We start from the raw sequence: 17,480 nt of genomic DNA, 5'->3' as shown, positions 1-17,480 counted from the left end.
CCTCTGCTCGAACTTTGTGCAGGGAACGTACCTTCCCTCAAAACAATTGGTTTGAAATATTCAATTTTATCGCTGCTTTCAATAAACCCGATCAAGATTGTGCCGCAACCTCCCTGGATGGGGCTTTACAAAGAGTGTTTAACCAGACTTGTACTCAAGATTCCATAGGCCCGTTCCGTTTCAACTTATTGTAAGGTGTCGCACACAACTACATTACTCAACACAACGGTTGTAGTTATGCTTGCACCCAAACAGAGGGAAACAATCAGCTGCACTAGACTTTATTGTCAATGTTCATATTTTTGATGCAGTCAAGTGTAAAAATAAAATGTGCAAGATGTACAATAAATGGCAGAAAGTCCCATGTGGTAGTGCTAGCAGGCAGTGGCATTGTCATTTCACGGGCTTTGCCAATTCCGGCACAGGTGACATCCATGCAAAGCTGTAAAAAAAAAAATGTGTTCACTGTAGAAGCACGTCCCCACTAAAATCTTCTGCATTTCCTCAGGGCCGGCCAGCCATCACCCGGAGCTTGGCAGCATGGGACACTATCACTGTGCTCACACGTTCCAGCCGGCTGTGCTTGTACTTCTCATACGGCGCCTGCAAAGAGACAACAATGTATCAGCCAGTGCGGATACATTGATTTATTAATTTATTCAACACTGCCGGCAGCCAAGGCAGTAGTGGTACAGGTACCGTAGAATACCGTGGGAGCGCCCAGTTTCACACAAGTGCCCAATATAACCATTTCCAAAACTTCAGAATTCTGAAAGTTATATGTTAAGCACCCTCTCGCTCCAAAGAGCAAGCATCAGCCAAAATAGTCACTCCATTGCAGTCGCTACAAGACCACTAGGGGCGATGACGAGGATATTCGTTTCCTTGCGGTGGGAAAGGAAAGACCGATGGAGGTGAAAATAATGCAGAGTGACAATGAACAGTCCTTGACAGAAAACACAGTGGTTGCAGGGCTTTTGTGAGACCTTTTTGATAAAGCGTGCATGTAGCCGGTGTTCCCAGACTTGTGCAATCCGCTAGCCCCACGAGGCACTCCTACACCGTCGCCAGGAAGATCGAATTCGCCGAGTGGCACCACCTGTTGGGGAGGAATGCGAGCTGCACCTCAGCATTTTAAGAAACAGAAAAAGAACCAAGTGGGACACCAAGTACGACGTGCTTAGGCACCGCAACTATGGCAAGCAGAAGATGAAGCATGATCTTATGGTCGCATGATCCTTTAAGAGGTGTGGAATCAGTGTCTTGTTGGACGGCAGTGAGGATGGGCACTTGCGCAACCGACTTGCAGGCACCGGAGAGCCCGTGGTCTCTTAAATTCACGCGAGTGTCAGCGAGAAAAGCATTGACCTGTTCTGCACCTACTCTGAAGAGTGGTTCGCTGGGTTCAGTGACGATGAGTAGGTGCTGGTGTAACCCATCAGTTACCATTTGAAAATAAACGTGCTTTCTTCGATACCGTAACCCTGCCTTGAAGTTTTTCGTTGGCCGCCATCTTGGTATATATTGCTTCAACCAGCCAAGTGCCCATATCTAGACTAGCCGAATTTCTTGTGAAGTGGGGTGGGCACTTCTGCGGTATTTTAAGGCATATGAAAATACATGATGAAATACATACATGTATAACATACATGAACAAAATAAATTGATGTGCTCAGGCATGTTTTTTTGTGGCAACAAAGCTTTCTCGTAATAGACTTGCATTGGCCAGCTATCGTACCCTAGCAAATTTCTTAACCACTATTCAACCTTTTGCAACATTTCACTCTTATACACCTTGCCATGACCTGCCCAACCACACATCTAACCAGCTAGTTGCAGCATACTACCATTTTTCAGTGACACACAACAAAGTTTAAATTGTGCATGGCTGAGTAAATGAATTGACTGCTATACCAATTTTTAAGTAAAATGAATTTTTGTAGACAAGGTTCTGAAGTGCTGCAGAAAATGTTCTCTTTTTTACAGGTTCTAACAATGCCTCATTATTTTGTATTATTGGCAGTGCCTCCAGGACACCAAGACTACAACTTGGACTGGTCCATGGGTTGGGGCTTGTCATGGCCTGCGCGTGCCAGGGGTGTAATACGATTGGCTGCTCGCTATCGCGGGGAGCCAACATGGAATGCCCACTCCCCCTGGCATGATCTGGCCTTGGCGGCACCAGTTCACGAAACACCCTGCTTCCAGCATTGACGAGCCCTTGGGTGCCCCTGGAGAACCTGCGCTGCCTGCTTCACGATAATCTCACATGCTCTTCCGAGGCCTCCGTTTGCCAGTTGTATGTGTCTCCAGGGGTACTACTTTTAAAAAATTAAATCTATTGCTGCAAAAAACCACACCCTGTAACGAAAAAAGTGCTCCACGACTTCTTTAACGCCTGTCAGAATCTTGCTTTTTTTGTACAAGTGCACTTGCCCTTCTCATGACCAGTAATAAAGGTGACCACATTCTATTTTCATGTGAATATGCGTATCACCTTTGTGGGGTTAATGGTGCATCCACAAAATAAAATTTTCACACCCCTCCCTTAAATGTTGAACACCCACAGATAACACCTTCAGTCTAACACATAATTGCCGTATTTTCCCACATTATGGGAACACATTAGTGCGAAAGCATTATATTCCCCATTACGTGAAAACCCGTCTGTGTTACCAAAAGAGTACCAAAAATAGCCGACAGCGCAGAGTAAAAACTAGTAAAAAAATGTTCAGACTGACATTAAATTTCTCGGAGAGGTTCCTGTAAAGAAAGCAAGTTAATGGCTTTGAAAAGAAAATGGCATAAATTTCGGTGTGGGTGGGAATCAAACCTGGACCTCTGGAGTGCGAGACGAGCATGCTTCCCCGACACCACAGCGGCTCCACGGTTCTGGTTAACTAAACATGTGCCTAGTATGTGCGTCATTCAGGGTGTCTACCAAGCTGACATTTCCAAGTTCCCCGAGTTTTCCAGGTTTTCCCCGAGTACCTTTGCAATACTGCCCGAGTGACTTAGAATATTCTTTTACGTCTAGACGGGCTCCCTACATCACGTCGCCTAATTGTGTCACTCTCTAGTAAGCAAGTTAAATAAAAAACAACATAATGTAGTTTCAATAGTAAGGGGTAGTGTATTTTATTCAAAAAGAAAACAGAGGGGAGGGGTTAGTAAAATGCACAGCGTAAAACCCATTGCAGTAAAACCCATTGCAAACTGAGTCGAACATTCTCAAATACGAATAAATAAGATGCATACAGAATATTTTCGAATATGAGCTGTTTCCATCAACCGATAGCGAGCTAACTGATATGAGGCCCGAACTTTATCACAAGTGAGATTCTCTCGCAACAGCTGGTAAGTCAACCTCAACTGTCCTGACATACTCTCAGCCCGCGCACAACACCTCAGTGTTGCGTTTCACTGTTTTAAAGACTTTTTGCTTGAATGAGGGACACCTGCATTTCGGCGTCGGCCAACACTGCTTTTAGAATGCAAGCTGCTTCAAAAAAGCAGCGGCATCCTTCCTTTCCTATTCATTTCTGAATGCGTAGGTTCATTGCCTTCTTGTTCTTCGGCTGCGCGCTCACCACACTGACTATTTAAAGCATCCTCTTGGACAGTTTTACAGACAGCGTACCATTTTTCGGACTCCCTAGGGGCCGCAAAAACATTAAAAAAATGTGGCACTCCGAACAAAAAAAAATCAATGCCTGTTTTTAACTGCCCGTAAGGGCTAAAATTGCCACAGGCACCTCCGAAAAAGCTCTGAAGGCCTGTCAGTAGACTCATTAGGTATATCGGTGCTCGTACTTTGACATCAGATGGGGGTGCACGCGTGTATAATTAAGGAGTACATACTATGTCCTGTGACAATTGCCGCTTCCCACGCTTGTTATGCTTCGTCGTCTAACGCTGCTGTACAGAGGCAAAGCTAACTTTGAGAGACTGGCATTACGCAACGCGCTGTGCTCTGCGAGCTTTTTTTTTTTTTTTTTTTTCCCCCGAAGCCAATCGTGAGGATGACAAAGGTGGAGTCGGTGCCCTTGCTGACAGCGGCAAATTCTTTCAATGAAAAACACGGCACCGCACGGCAAGAAGCTTAATAGCGAACGTAGAAGCAGCTAGGCCTAACGTTGCCGTGGTGGTGGCTACGGCTGCCAGCAGATCTGCGTGCGAGAGTGCCGGTTCGAGGTGGCGAGATAATCAAAATGGTGGTGGTGGCTTTGATTAACGCCATTTAAGACCTGCAGTCAGGGCACTACTACACATTGACTATATGGAGTACGTAGTGGTGCCATAATACGGTGCGAATTATCGGGCATGTCCGAAAAATCGGGCATCTTGAAAATTGGTCTTAACTACTCTGGCAATACATTGTGCCGATGACACGGGGGTCAATGACGATTCTTCACGATTCCCCTGTTACTGGAGAAGCATTAACACGACTTTTGTTCCCTTTCAATAAAGTTACAGCTAATTTTCCCTGACAGAAGCACAAATTCCCCGAGTTTTCCCGGTTGATAGACACCCTGCATTAAATTAATTCGTTTCTAATGAAAGATTAATCTCACGCGCGATCTGCAGTGATGCTGCGACGACCAAACATGCAACCCATTCCTCGTGAACAATCTCGTTCAGCGCGAAATGCATAGCACCGGTTTTCTGTAAATGACTTTTTTTCGATAACAAACCTTGCATACTGGGGCATATGCTAGGTGCATACTAGCTGTTTACAACTGGTAACATGTAAATACTTCATTATATTCCTGAATAAATCTAATTGTCCGTTTTTCTCAAAAACAAATGTTTTGCTCAGGCTCCTTGTTTGTTGCAACAATAGAACTACAGTGGTATTTTCCACTTTTTTTTTTTTGCTATATGAAGCTAAACCCATTAAGCTTGAAGTGCTGCAAGCAGATTACTACGAGGCTTACAAGTCTATTCTGAATGGAAATATGTAAATAGCACTGCCTTGGCGTTGCACTGAGTAAAGTTTCTTTTTTTTTTCAAATTTTTTTAAAAACGTGGTTTTAGGTCGCTTTGCTTGTTTGTTGTATCAATATCTTTGGACCTAGGACAGCTAGAGCTATTCTTTTGTAGCACAAAGCTAAATGTATTGAGAATGCAACGCTGAGAGCAGAATTTTTTCAGCTAGAAATTTTTTTTTAATTTACGTTTGCATTTGCTCTTATTATTGATGCCGTAAACACAGAACTTCAATGGGATGTAAAATGACAAATAATCGCTCAATTTCGAATGTGTTTCCAGCATTGCTATTCTTATGCACGCTAGTCTCCAACTATATGTTGTTTACAACTTTCCCTTTAGCAAGTAAATTTTAATCGTTTTAACAAATAATAGAAGGTAATTATTAATTATCTTAGCAACTACTATGTATTCAAAATATAATGAGATATTTCAGATAAACACAACACTTTGAGCATATGCAATTTTATCCCATTTGATGTTCTCAACAACCCAGTCTCCCCTTACCCGTGCTATTTTTTTTACTTTCATTTCGAATTTTGTATATTTTGAATTTTCGTAGCATTCCCGCAGAATTCGAATGAACAAGTGTTTACTGTAAATTCTCAGTGTCTGCTTTCTGCGCATCACTCGCGGTGCTTTAGTGGTGCTTGGTAGCAGAATCTACGCAATATAGCAACAGCGTTGGTCGAGAGCCAACAGCAACACTTTTGTGGGTAGCTCAAATGACGAGAACTTGAGAACTGATGGGCGGAGTGGTTAATTTTGGGGCTTTCACTATAACGACGTCTTCAGCAGTACTGCACGATTCCTTATATCGAGACTTGACTGTATGATGAAGGCTTTTTAAATTGCTGTACTGTTAAAATAACGCTTCCCATCTGGTCACAGTAAATAGAGGGTACACGCGAAGTACCGAAGCATGGAAGCACAACCAAAGCGGGCGCCCGGCAATGCTCTAGTCTAACCAAGACAATGATTCCGCCTTCGAGATGAGCGAGTGATTTGGGAAGCCTCGAAGGTCCTGCACTTTCAAGGTAGGCCTCCAGGAAGAAAGGGCACAGCATGAACAGCATGGCGCGATATTAGATGCCTCAACGGCGTCACTCGAGTTTTTGCAGAATTGTCTGTGCAGCACCATGTTCATTGTACCTGTTTCAACAATTTGGAATGACCATCTTTTTACCATGGGAAAAGCTGCACAAGCATATCAGTCGACATGACCCGAGTCGGCGAGAATGCTGCAGTACCCGCTGCCATCACACAATGTTGCAAAAGAATGGCGGTTACTACGTCATTATCAGGATATTACAGTTTGGCTGCGCTTCATTTGCAACATTATGAATTACCAACAACAGCCCACGGCGACAGCCTACCTTTTGAAGATTGTAATTTCCTCGCCCGAAGTGACATACATAACGCGATTTTATGGCTCTTGTACGGCTAACGTGCTGTCATAATACCGAGCCTGTGATGACAGACCTTTGCAGAATAGTGGCATGCCATAGCAGTTTCCAAAGTTTGCCCATGTGGCCAACTAGAACGCTTTGCTATGTCGTGCAGAATATAGTCATGTTCTACTGGTAGCAAAATACATCACAAGCTCTTGAATATGCGGCTGCGCTTGCAGTTTAGAAATTGCAGGTGATAGGAACCAGGCACTGTTCTGAAAGAGCTATACGACGCTGCATTTTGTTCTTTAGATGACCATTTCTAATGTTTGCGGCTACGTATGCGCCCGGAACACAAATGACTACTAATACAAAAGAACTACTGATACGACTACATTACGCAGAACTATCAAGTTCATTATAAATGGGTTTGACGTGTATCACAGTATTGAGCACCAATATCAATGTGACAGTTCAAGAGTGGGGCAGTGAATGAACTTTTATCGCTCTCTGCTGGTAAATTGTACAGATGGGAGGGAACAAAACGAGGCAGACCTTGTGGGTGCTTTGTGGTGCATCGAGGAGAAGTCCCGCCATGCGCTTGATGGTGGGCTGCAGAGCTTCCTCAGTGTAGCGCCCGTAGTGAGACATCAGGGCACCCCACCTGTGCGTCAATGGAATGGACCAATGTAGGACTAGTTGGTATGGCATTGCATACCATCACGCCAGAATGAGATGCAGACACAGGAAAAAAGCTACAAGGCAAACTTGACTATCCACATTTACCCCTGTGTACGACACTGGGGTGTATATACAGAGGCTCTCGAGACCCCGACACTCTTATCAGCAGGCTCAGACATAACCGTTCCCATATGTAACAAGATACAAGAGGCAATGGTGCTTATTCCTTGCCTGCATTTCATTCCGGTGCATAGTACACTGTAGTGCAACCGAAAAGAAGGCTACAGGGACGCAGCAACGTGTGTGCATCTCTGAACATGTACATGCTTACGAATCACTGGTGTGATAAAAACGAATTTTCATGTACTATCTGGAGTCACCCCGAAGTAGGTCTTGCAAATTATATTGAATCGGTTGGAAACTGCACCACAAGGTTATTTAACGATATTTGTACAATGGGTGCACGCAGTATTTGCTTTGAATTGTCATGGAACATTCTTATTCTGTCTAGCCACTTAACATAGTCTGCACCAACACCTATGTCCCCTATCTGGCACATTTATTCCATGGTATCAGCTTTTAGTCTGACACTGGAGATGAAGCAGTACATTCGTCAAGTTGTCTGGCACGCCAACCACAGACTTGGAGATCCCCACTTCTTGAACGTTGCCAAATGGCTTGTTTTCTGGGCGAGATGGAAGTTTGTGGCCAATTACTGTATCTACTGGAACCTAATGTGCAATTTTCTTCTGGTAAAACAGGTCCAACAATTACCGTATTTACTGGAATCACTTTTTTCCGATAAAACGGGTCCAAAAATTTAATGCCCAATAGAATCGAGTACGAGCCTAAATCTGCATTACCATATCGCCATCGGCATTTTAAAATGGCCACCTCGTACGCGCTTCAAGCCTAGATGCCATAGCTTCTCCATGTGCTGTAGTATGTGTGCTTAGGTTAGTCCGTCAGACTTCCCATTTTCTATGTTTGCTCTATCAGCAGGAAGTACCGACTGCGAAGACACGCAGAGTTCAAGATGCTGCAATTAGAAGGATAGTGATCGCATGTGCAGAGACGGACAAAAATCTGGCCGCATCACAGGTGTCCCTGCGATGGTAATGGTCTACGCATCTAGGTGCACTGCACTGTGTTGTCGCTTAGGTTGCATTAAAGTGAGAGGCCACACTTCCTCACTCGTGTTTTGATAAACAGTTTCCGCAGTAATTGAGTATACGTGTTGATGTTTGCTTGTACGCCCGTGGCACCATGCTCGTTAATTTAGTAAGAGAATGTTTAGATGTTTACAACCCCGATGAGACTACTATCCTTACTTTTGGTATAGCATTCTCCTAATTTGCTATAGTAATCGACGCTTCACCTTTGGGGCAAAAGCGCGACTTTTTATCTCAACTTTAGTGCATTGGGAGTACATCCGTTTTTCCAAATGAGAGAAAGGTGTACTTTTGTATGAAAGAACGAGGTGCGCGGTATTGTAAAGGACTTCCTTTTTTTTGGGTCACGGCAAACAGGTGCGCATTACAATGGAGGGAGTTTTTTCTTTCCCTTTTTTTTTTTGGTCACAGAAAATGAGTGCGCGCTACAATAGAGTAAATACGGTATCATTTGTACAAAGACAATTAGGTGCTGCCAGTGGTCAGATGTAATTGAGAGTTGAATTTCTCCAGCAGGTAGAGGTCATGACAAGTGACAACACTGAAAAACCAATTATGGCCACTGAATATCAGCTTCAGGCAGCAGAATAAAAGTCAAGCTTCCTGTACATAATTTTATTAGATGCCACTTCTAAGTTACGAATTTGCTTGTGTCCGCAGAGCCTGCACCACCCAAGAATGTCTGGCTGCAAATTTCAGCGACCCCGTCACCGTCAATACGACATCCTAGTTCTGAATATCTAAATTTGTACGCCACTATGTATGGCGGACATCACTAAGAGACTAAAAAACAGCCACACAATGATAAAAATGTGCTAAAGCCTGCGATTGTGGCAGCACTGCTCAACATCAATATGCACTATATGATCCACATAGACATTATTGAAGCTGAATTCAGCCATTAATTGAGGCTGACTATGTTTTTATACAACCCTTTGTAGTCGCAAGCCTTTACCCAATTTGCGGTAGTTCCATTCGGAAGCCATTCTGCACATTTTGGGGACCATGCACAAAAAATGTTTAAGTACACGAACATGTTAGGGCATTTATTTGAGAAATAGTTTCCGATACCCTTGGCTGTCAGCGTTACTTCAGCACAGTATGTAATTCTCGAAGCGGTCACCAGGGTGGATGCCAGGACTTGCACTGTGTCTTGCAGTAGAAAACAGCCTCCATCGTGCTGCTTTTCTCCTTTTTCTATCACTGCACAGCCCTTGCTGCTGCCATTATATATGAAGTGTGGCTTGCAATCCAAATGACCGTGCCCTTGGGAATTCACAGACGGGCACCTCTGGTTGCATGGACTGCATGTCACCAACAAACTATTCAATCAATAAGCTTTCATCGATAGGAGAAGTCTCGGTTTCTTGGTGCCTTCAGCAGCCAACTACATCTTCACCAAAAGGTAGCCATTTACAAGCCATCGTCGAAATGAGATATGTAAGAGATGTGTACTGCAACGGGATTCCTCTTCCGCACTTCCACAAGAAACTTGGCGCTATCTAGCGCCACCACTGCAAAGCCTGCGCATGGCCTCCGAAACGCATGGTGCGCCAGTGCTTGCGAGCACCAAAAAATGCGCCAAGCCCGAATGGGGCTTCTCTCTCGTGCTTCTTTCCGAAAACACTGCACCATCTAGTGGCACTGCTGCAAAGTCTATGCACGAGGTCCAACGAGAAGCGTGGCGCTCTGGTGCCTGCGAAAGCAAAGGATTGTTCCTTCCCTTGCCGCCCACTCAGTGGCGCATACTCAGTGATTCGAGTTGGCCAGAGGTTCACCCAGTGCGTTCATGGCACAAGCTTGCTTAAAACCAATGCAAAAGGCGTTCATTGAAACATGGCACATACCCAGTGCTTTTGCTTCAATTCTGCTCAGCATTGAAGAAATCTGAGGGATCTCTTTCGTCATTGTAGAGTGGAACACACCTAGTTAACCAAGATGGCATCAAAGATGTTCACTGAAGAGCAGCACATACTTGCTGGCACATACCCAATGAATGAATGAATGTATGTGTGTTTAGTGGCGCAAGGGCCAGGTATGACCAAAGAGCGCCATGACAGTGCTAGTGATTTCGCAGTGGAATGACAAGTTCTCTGAAGTTGATGTGTGTGACGACCCCTGATATGTGGGGGCGAGAGGTTCGTGTTCGCAATGTTTTAATGGTTCTCTTAGGCGGAGCCTCCGAGAACCCAATTGAGGACAAAGCCGTTGGTTTGAACACACACACAAAGACTTTAATCAAAAATAAAAAGGCAAAAAGCAAATAGAACGAAACAGAAAGCATGCATAAAATAAATATTCAAGAAAACATAGCAGTAAGGAACACACTTAGGGCTTTAGCGAGGGCGCGAGTCCGGGCTTGCCCCAAGGGCGGGGACGCGTCGCAGTCTCGACGCGGCAACGCGGCGACGAGCTGGCAGAAGGAGAGGCGCTGGTCTCACCAAAGGTCGTGGCGTAGGTTGACCGACCGGGCGCCGGGAGCGCGCCAGCTCTGGCGAGGCGAGGTAACGCTGGCGGCTGGGTGGACGGCGGCGGCGTTCTGGCCGGGCGGAGAGCTCGGGCCCGTAGCCCGACTGCTCCCCTCTCGCCCACGGCGCGGAAGTTCGAACGCCGGCCTCGGGCAGCAGGCGGCACGGCAGACGGGGGTGGCGTTCTGGCCGGGCAGCTGTCGTAGAACTCGGGCCCGAAGCCCGACTGTTCTCGTCCTGCCCACTGGCGCAAAAGCTCACCGGCCTTGAGGAGCTGACGGCACGCTCAGGTAGACGGGCGACGCACAGGAACAGGTAGGCAGGAGGCCCCGGGCGGGTGAAGTCCTGGTGGGCTCGGGTCCGGAACCCGACGGCCCGTCTTCAACGCCCACTCCGGTGGTTGACCCTCCTCCTGCCGTCGCTTCCTGGGACTCTCCTGGCGTCTCCCCGGCGTCTCCCTGCGTGTCCTCTTGCGTGTCGCCCCCGTTCTGCCGGCGCACCACGCTTTTTCTTGTGGTATGGCCGATTTGGCATTTACTGATTGGCTGCCCGACGCCCCGTGGTCCTTTCTAATTGGTTGCTTTTTTTTCTTTTTGTTGTTTTTCCTGCGCCGCGCGTTCACGTGCCGGGCGCTCTTCGGCGTCGTCGTTTTGCTCCTTCCAGCTCGGCGCGCGTGCACTCGGCGTCGTCTGCTCTCGACCGTCCCGAGCCCCGCACCACGTCGCGCACCACACATCACATAAGCCCCTTTTTTAACAAGTTTTTCGGAAGAAAAACTGCCGCTCAGTGCGCGACATAGTTCACAACACTACAGTCATTGTCCGTTCACAAGAACGCACTGTAATGTTTCAATGCACAGTTCACTGAGCACGCAGATAAGACATTAAAGGAAAACACTAATTCAAAGAAAGCACACCAAAAAAAAAACCAAAGAAACTAGCATCAAACACTGACAGCATGGCATTGCGATGACATAACCCTGCTATGGTAATGGAAACATCAAGAGGCGTAGGGTTGTAGACCCCCTTGTATTCTACTCATGTAGTCCGCCCCAACATTCTCAGATCCCTTGATATGTTCTACCTGAAAGGTATATTCTTGTAGTGCTAAGCTCCATCGCAGCACTCTGCTGTTTAGGTGTTTCGCTCGTGATAAATATTGTAATGGTTGATGATCAGTCTGAACTACGAAGTGTGTGCCATATAAAAATATATGGAACTTTTCTATAGCCCAAACTAAGGCTAGGCATTCTCGCTCTATCGCCGAGTAGTTCTGCTCTCGAGGCAATAGTTGACGACTGGCATATGATACGGGGTGTAAAACTCCATCGTGCTCCTGCATAAGGACTGCCCCGATGCAGGTGTCAGAGGCGTCACTGCGTAGTGTGAACACTCTTTTAAGGTCAGGAGCCTTTACTATGGGTCCAGATGCTAGCGCTTGCTTTAGTGCTTCAAAGGCGGCTTCTCTCTCGGTGTTCCAACATATCTTGTTCTTTTCCCTTTTCTTTGTCATTTCCGTCAGAGGCTGTGCCTTCTCTGCATAGTGAGGTATCAGATTGCGGTAGTATCCCGCCAATCCGAGGAAAGAACGCAGTTGTCTCTTAGTATCGGGTCGGGGAGCTTGAGCAATCTTTGCGATCGTGCTTTCCACTGGCTGAATTGTCCCGCCTCCTATTCGATGACCGAGGAAAACTATCGATGTTACGCCGACTTCGCACTTCTGAGGCTTGATTGTCAATCCGGCTTCTCGGATCCTTTTCAACAGACAATGCATGGTTTCTATATGTTCTTCCCAGGTTGCCGTAGCGATGAGAACGTCATCGATGTAATGAACTACGTTGGGGATTCCCTGGAGAAGAATTCTCATTAATCGGGTAAACACTGCGGATGCTGTCTTGATCCCAAAAGGCATGTAGAGGAAATGATAGTGTCCGGATTGGGTGGAAAACGCCGTTTTTAGCCGTGAACTACTGTCCAGTGGCACCTGCCAATATCCTTTGGTGAGGTCAAATTTGGAAAATAATCTTTTTGTCCCTACCTCAGCGAAGATCACGTCCGTCCTCGGTATAGGTTCTGCGTCGGAAACCAGAACATCATTGATGCGACGGAAATCGATGCAAGCACGGTAGCTCTTGTCGGGCTTCTTTACCAGCACCAAGGGAGAGTTGTAAGGCGAGTCGGACCGTTCGATCACCCCAAGTTGTAACATACCTTGCACTTCTTTCTCGACCACCTCTTTCATTGCGAGGGGTAAGGGATATTGCAGAGTGTTAATTGGTTCAGAAGTTGTGAGCTGAAGACGACACTCCAATAAGTTGGTTTTTCCGGGTATTTCGGAAAAGACAGCCTTGTGGGTGGCTAGGAGCCTGCGAAGTGCTGCACGTTGATCTTCTTGAAGTTCATCGCCAAGCTTAATTGCTTCGGTACCCGGGCCCTCATTTGTTGTGAAGGTAGGTATAGGGGTGTCTGTCTCGCCCTCCTCCACCACGATGAATGATGCTGACTGTGGGGAACTTTCGGGTTCACGCTCTTCATAGCGCTTCAGCATGTTAATATGGAACAGTTTTGTGGTGTGTCCCAAGTCCAGCCAGTAATCAAAGTTGCTTTTCTTTCCTGTGACCAAGAAAGGCCCCTTCCAGTGCATCAACAATTTGTTGGTCGTCGTTGGAAGCAGGATAAGGGCACGGTCACCAACTTTCAGCTGGCGTATCTTGCTTCCCCGGTCGTAGTACATTTTCTGGGTCGTTTTAGATCGCGACAAGTTCTCTTGTGCCAACCGTAGTGTCTTTTCCAGACGATCTCGGAGATCCAAGACATACCCGTATGTGGTCTTGATTTCTTCGCCTAGGTGGTCTCCTGTCCATAGTTCCTTAAGTAGACTGAGTGGGCCTCGGATGTGTCGACCGTAGATCAACTCGAAAGGAGAAAACCCCATGCTGGCCTGAGGCACTTCACGATACGCAAACAAGAGGGGTGCTAGTAATCGGTCCCATGACTTTGGTTCTTCTTGGCACATCTTGCGTAGCATTTGTTTCAATGTGCCATTAAATCGCTCCACCAGACCATTACACATAGGATGGTACGGCGTCGAGCTTAGATGTTTGATAGCCAGCAGGTCATTTATCTCTCTCATTAGGTCCGATGTGAAACAGGAGGCCTGATCGCACAGTATCTCACGTGGAAATCCAATGCGAGAAAACATTTCTATCAGTCCTTCGGCCACCGTAGCCGAATCGATCGACGGCAAAGCTATCGCATCTGGATATCGGGTAGCGAAGTCCACCAGGGTCAGTATGTATCGGTTACCCTTATTTGACGTAGGCTTTAAGGGTCCGATTATGTCCACCGCCACCCTTTCAAATGGAGTGTCTATTAAAGGTAAGCGACCAAGAGGTGCCTTGCCCACCTTACTCTTAGGGTACGTTCGCTGGCAAGTGTCACAAGAGCGTACGTATCTTCTCACTGCTTCTTGGACTCCTGGCCAGTAGAAGGATTCTAGAACACGGTCGATCGTTCTCTTGATTCCTTGGTGTCCTGCCATCAGGCTTTCGTGCGCCAGAGTGAGCACTTGGCCCCGCAATTTTTGGGGTACTACCACTTGTTGGGTTGTTTTGCCCGAGGACAGCCGGCAACGACGATACAGCACTCCCTTTACTACTTCGAATGAGTAGGATGCCACTCTTTTGCCTTGGAACACTTGACCCACTTTGTTCCTGCAAGACTCTAAGGTCTTATCCTCGTTCTGGGCCGTGGTAAGGTCCTGCCTGGTTATTTTCAAGGCGCTGATATTGATAGCGGATGTTTTCGGCTGTTGGTCTCGGCCCTTGATGCCGACCAGCAAAGCATCCGGGGAATGGTCTTCTCCCTTCGTTCTTTTCCCACTTGCTATACCATCTTCGATGGGCTTCTTCAGTCTCTTTGTCCAGGTTTTATCTGGATCGTGAGGTTCTCGTGAGCCTGGTACATTTCCGATAATAACATCGTATAGAGGAGCTGTCATACACTTTACGATCGCTGTACCAGAAAAATAAGGTGAATTAATTTCAACCTTGGCCTCGGGAACTTCAATGCTGCTGCCATCCGCCAGGACAAGCTTAGTGGTGGTGCCCGTCAGAGCCTTGTCCGGTACGAGGGAACGACGCACGACCAGCGTGTTGCTTCCTGTATCTCGCAAGACTGACGCGGTCTGTCCGAAGACGACGCCCTTTAGCACTGGCATCTTGCGTGCTACAGTCCCTGTGTGGGTCTTCACCGTGCTAGTTACGTCTTCTTGTTCAACAACTGCTGTGTTGACATCTTCCAGGCATTCTTCTGGCGACAATAGGCAAGACGTTGTCTTTGGTGGACCGTTTTTCTTGGTGCAGGCCTTGACATCATGCCCGGGCTTACGGCAATATCCGCAGTACGGTTGCCTCTGCTTAGATCGGCAGTCTGATGCCCCGTGACCCAGTTTTCCACATACGAAGCATCGCATTGGAACTCTCTCAGATGGGCTTCTGGTTTTCTCCGTAGGGTTACTGCCTTCCGATTTCTGCCGGAACACTAACAAATTGGGCTGTCTCTGAGCCTCTAGGAAATTATCGGCAGCTTCGGCCATGTCATCTAGATGGCGGTAGCTCTTCTCGCGCAGGAAGAGTCCTAACCGATGATGACAGTTGTTCAGAAACTGTTCCGTCACCACTAGGTTGCGAAGTGCCAAATACTCTTTTTCGGTTTTGGACATTTCCACCCACCGATCAAAGAAACTCAGTAGCCTAGTTGCATACTGCTTTCCAGTTTCGCCATCTTGGGGTTTGCTCTGTCGGAACTTCTCCCGGTATCCTTCCGCCGTAAAACGAAAACGTTGGAGCAACGCCAACTTGGCTTTATCGTAGTCGAGGGAGTCTTCCGGAGACAGACGTCCAAAGACTTTCAGAGCTTCTCCGCTCAGGCATAAACTTAGAGCCGTGGCCCATTTCTCTCTAGGCCATTCCTGTCCGGTGGCGACGCTCTCGAACCTTTTTAAATAGGCATCCAAGTCGTCCCGGCTTTCGTTGAATCCCGGCATCAAACTGTGAGGATTCACGCTGAATGGGGCACTCCCTCCTGGCCCTCGGTCAGCTGTCCTTGCAGCGTCCGTTGCCGCCATTTGGAGGCGCAACTGAAGCGTTCGCTCCTCCAATTCTAGCTGCCGTTGGCTCGTCTCGCCACGATTGCCCTCAGCTTCCGCGACTTTAAGTCGTAACTGTAAATTTTTCTCCTCTAATACAAGTTCCTGCCTTTTAGCCTCGCGCTCCGCTGCTCGCTCTTCTCGCGCCGCAGCCCGCTCTTCTCGCTCCGCTGCCCGCTCTTCTCGCGCACGCTCTTCCTGTTCATTCAACCATGCCCTCAACTCCGCACCTTCTAGGCCCATGCGTTCGGCTAGCGCTAACAAGTCACTTGTGTTAGCCATAGTTCCTAACCGCTAGAAAAAAGATCCAAACGAACGGCTTTGTCCTGTCGCGGACGCCAATTTGTGACGACCCCTGATATGTGGGGGCGAGAGGTTCGTGTTCTCAATGTTTTAATGGTTCTCTTAGGCGGAGCCTCCGAGAACCCAATTGAGGACAAAGCCGTTGGTTTGAACACACACACAAAGACTTTAATCAAAAATAAAAAGGCAAAAAGCAAATAGAACGAAACAGAAAGCATGCATAAAATAAATATTCAAGAAAACATAGCAGTAAGGAACACACTTAGGGCTTTAGCGAGGGCGCGAGTCCGGGCTTGCCCCGAGGGCGGGGACGCGTCGCAGTCTCGACGCGGCAACGCGGCGACGAGCTGGCAGAAGGAGAGGAGCTGGTCTCACCAAAGGTCGTGGCGTAGGTTGACCGACCGGGCGCCGGGAGCGCGCCAGCTCTGGCGAGGCGAGGTAACGCTGGCGGCTGGGTGGACGGCGGCGGCGTTCTGGCCGGGCGGAGAGCTCGGGCCCGTAGCCCGACTGCTCCCCTCTCGCCCACGGCGCGGAAGTTCGAACGCCGGCCTCGGGCAGCAGGCGGCACGGCAGACGGGGGTGGCGTTCTGGCCGGGCAGCTGTCGTAGAACTCGGGCCCGAAGCCCGACTGTTCTCGTCCTGCCCACTGGCGCAAAAGCTCACCGGCCTTGAGGAGCTGACGGCACGCTCAGGTAGACGGGCAACGCACAGGAACAGGTAGGCAGGAGGCCCCGGGCGGGTGAAGTCCTGGTGGGCTCGGGTCCGGAACCCGACGGCCCGTCTTCAACGCCCACTCCGGTGGTTGACCCTCCTCCTGCCGTCGCTTCCTGGGACTCTCCTGGCGTCTCCCCGGCGTCTCCCTGCGTGTCCTCTTGCGTGTCGCCCCCGTTCTGCCGGCGCACCACGCTTTTTCTTGTGGTATGGCCGATTTGGCATTTACTGATTGGCTGCCCGACGCCCCGTGGTCCTTTCTAATTGGTTGCTTTTTTTTCTTTTTGTTGTTTTTCCTGCGCCGCGCGTTCACGTGCCGGGCGCTCTTCGGCGTCGTCGTTTTGCTCCTTCCAGCTCGGCGCGCGTGCACTCGGCGTCGTCTGCTCTCGACCGTCCCGAGCCCCGCACCACGTCGCGCACCACACATCACAATGTGACGTGGCTGTAAAAGGGCCTAAAAAATAGTCGCTGTAAATTGCGTAAAATCTATGTGTAATAAGATTATGGCGATTACTAATGACGAGTGCTATGAGCCTTACACTGCATTGTGGAAGAATGATATGATATACAGAACATGTAAGATGCCAAAATCAGCTACAGCACAACTGCCTTACCAC

General features: G+C 47.9%; 1 protein-coding gene and 1 long non-coding RNA gene across 2 annotated transcripts in view; one reads left to right on the top strand and one right to left on the bottom strand.

Moving 5' to 3' along the window:
* Nucleotides 1–265: 265 nt before the first annotated feature.
* Nucleotides 266–17,480, bottom strand: part of LOC126535571 (G2/mitotic-specific cyclin-B2-like) — a 94,471-nt gene continuing 77,256 nt past the window's right edge. Inside the window, exons 8-9 of the mRNA XM_055073214.2 lie at nt 6,936–7,044; nt 266–603 (exon numbers count right to left, since the gene is read on the bottom strand). Of these exons, the coding sequence (XP_054929189.1) occupies nt 505–603; nt 6,936–7,044 (208 nt within the window). The 3' untranslated portion in view covers nt 266–504. The remainder of the gene's footprint in view (nt 604–6,935; nt 7,045–17,480) is intronic.
* Nucleotides 612–3,706, top strand: LOC129386017 (uncharacterized). Its single transcript, XR_008613500.1, has 2 exons — nt 612–1,247; nt 2,024–3,706. It is a non-coding gene; the product is annotated as an uncharacterized lncRNA (long non-coding RNA).

Source organism: Dermacentor andersoni, chromosome 7 (genome assembly GCF_023375885.2).
Source record: "Dermacentor andersoni chromosome 7, qqDerAnde1_hic_scaffold, whole genome shotgun sequence".
Taxonomy (NCBI): domain Eukaryota; kingdom Metazoa; phylum Arthropoda; class Arachnida; order Ixodida; family Ixodidae; genus Dermacentor; species Dermacentor andersoni.
This window is presented reverse-complemented; position numbering and strand designations above follow the sequence as displayed.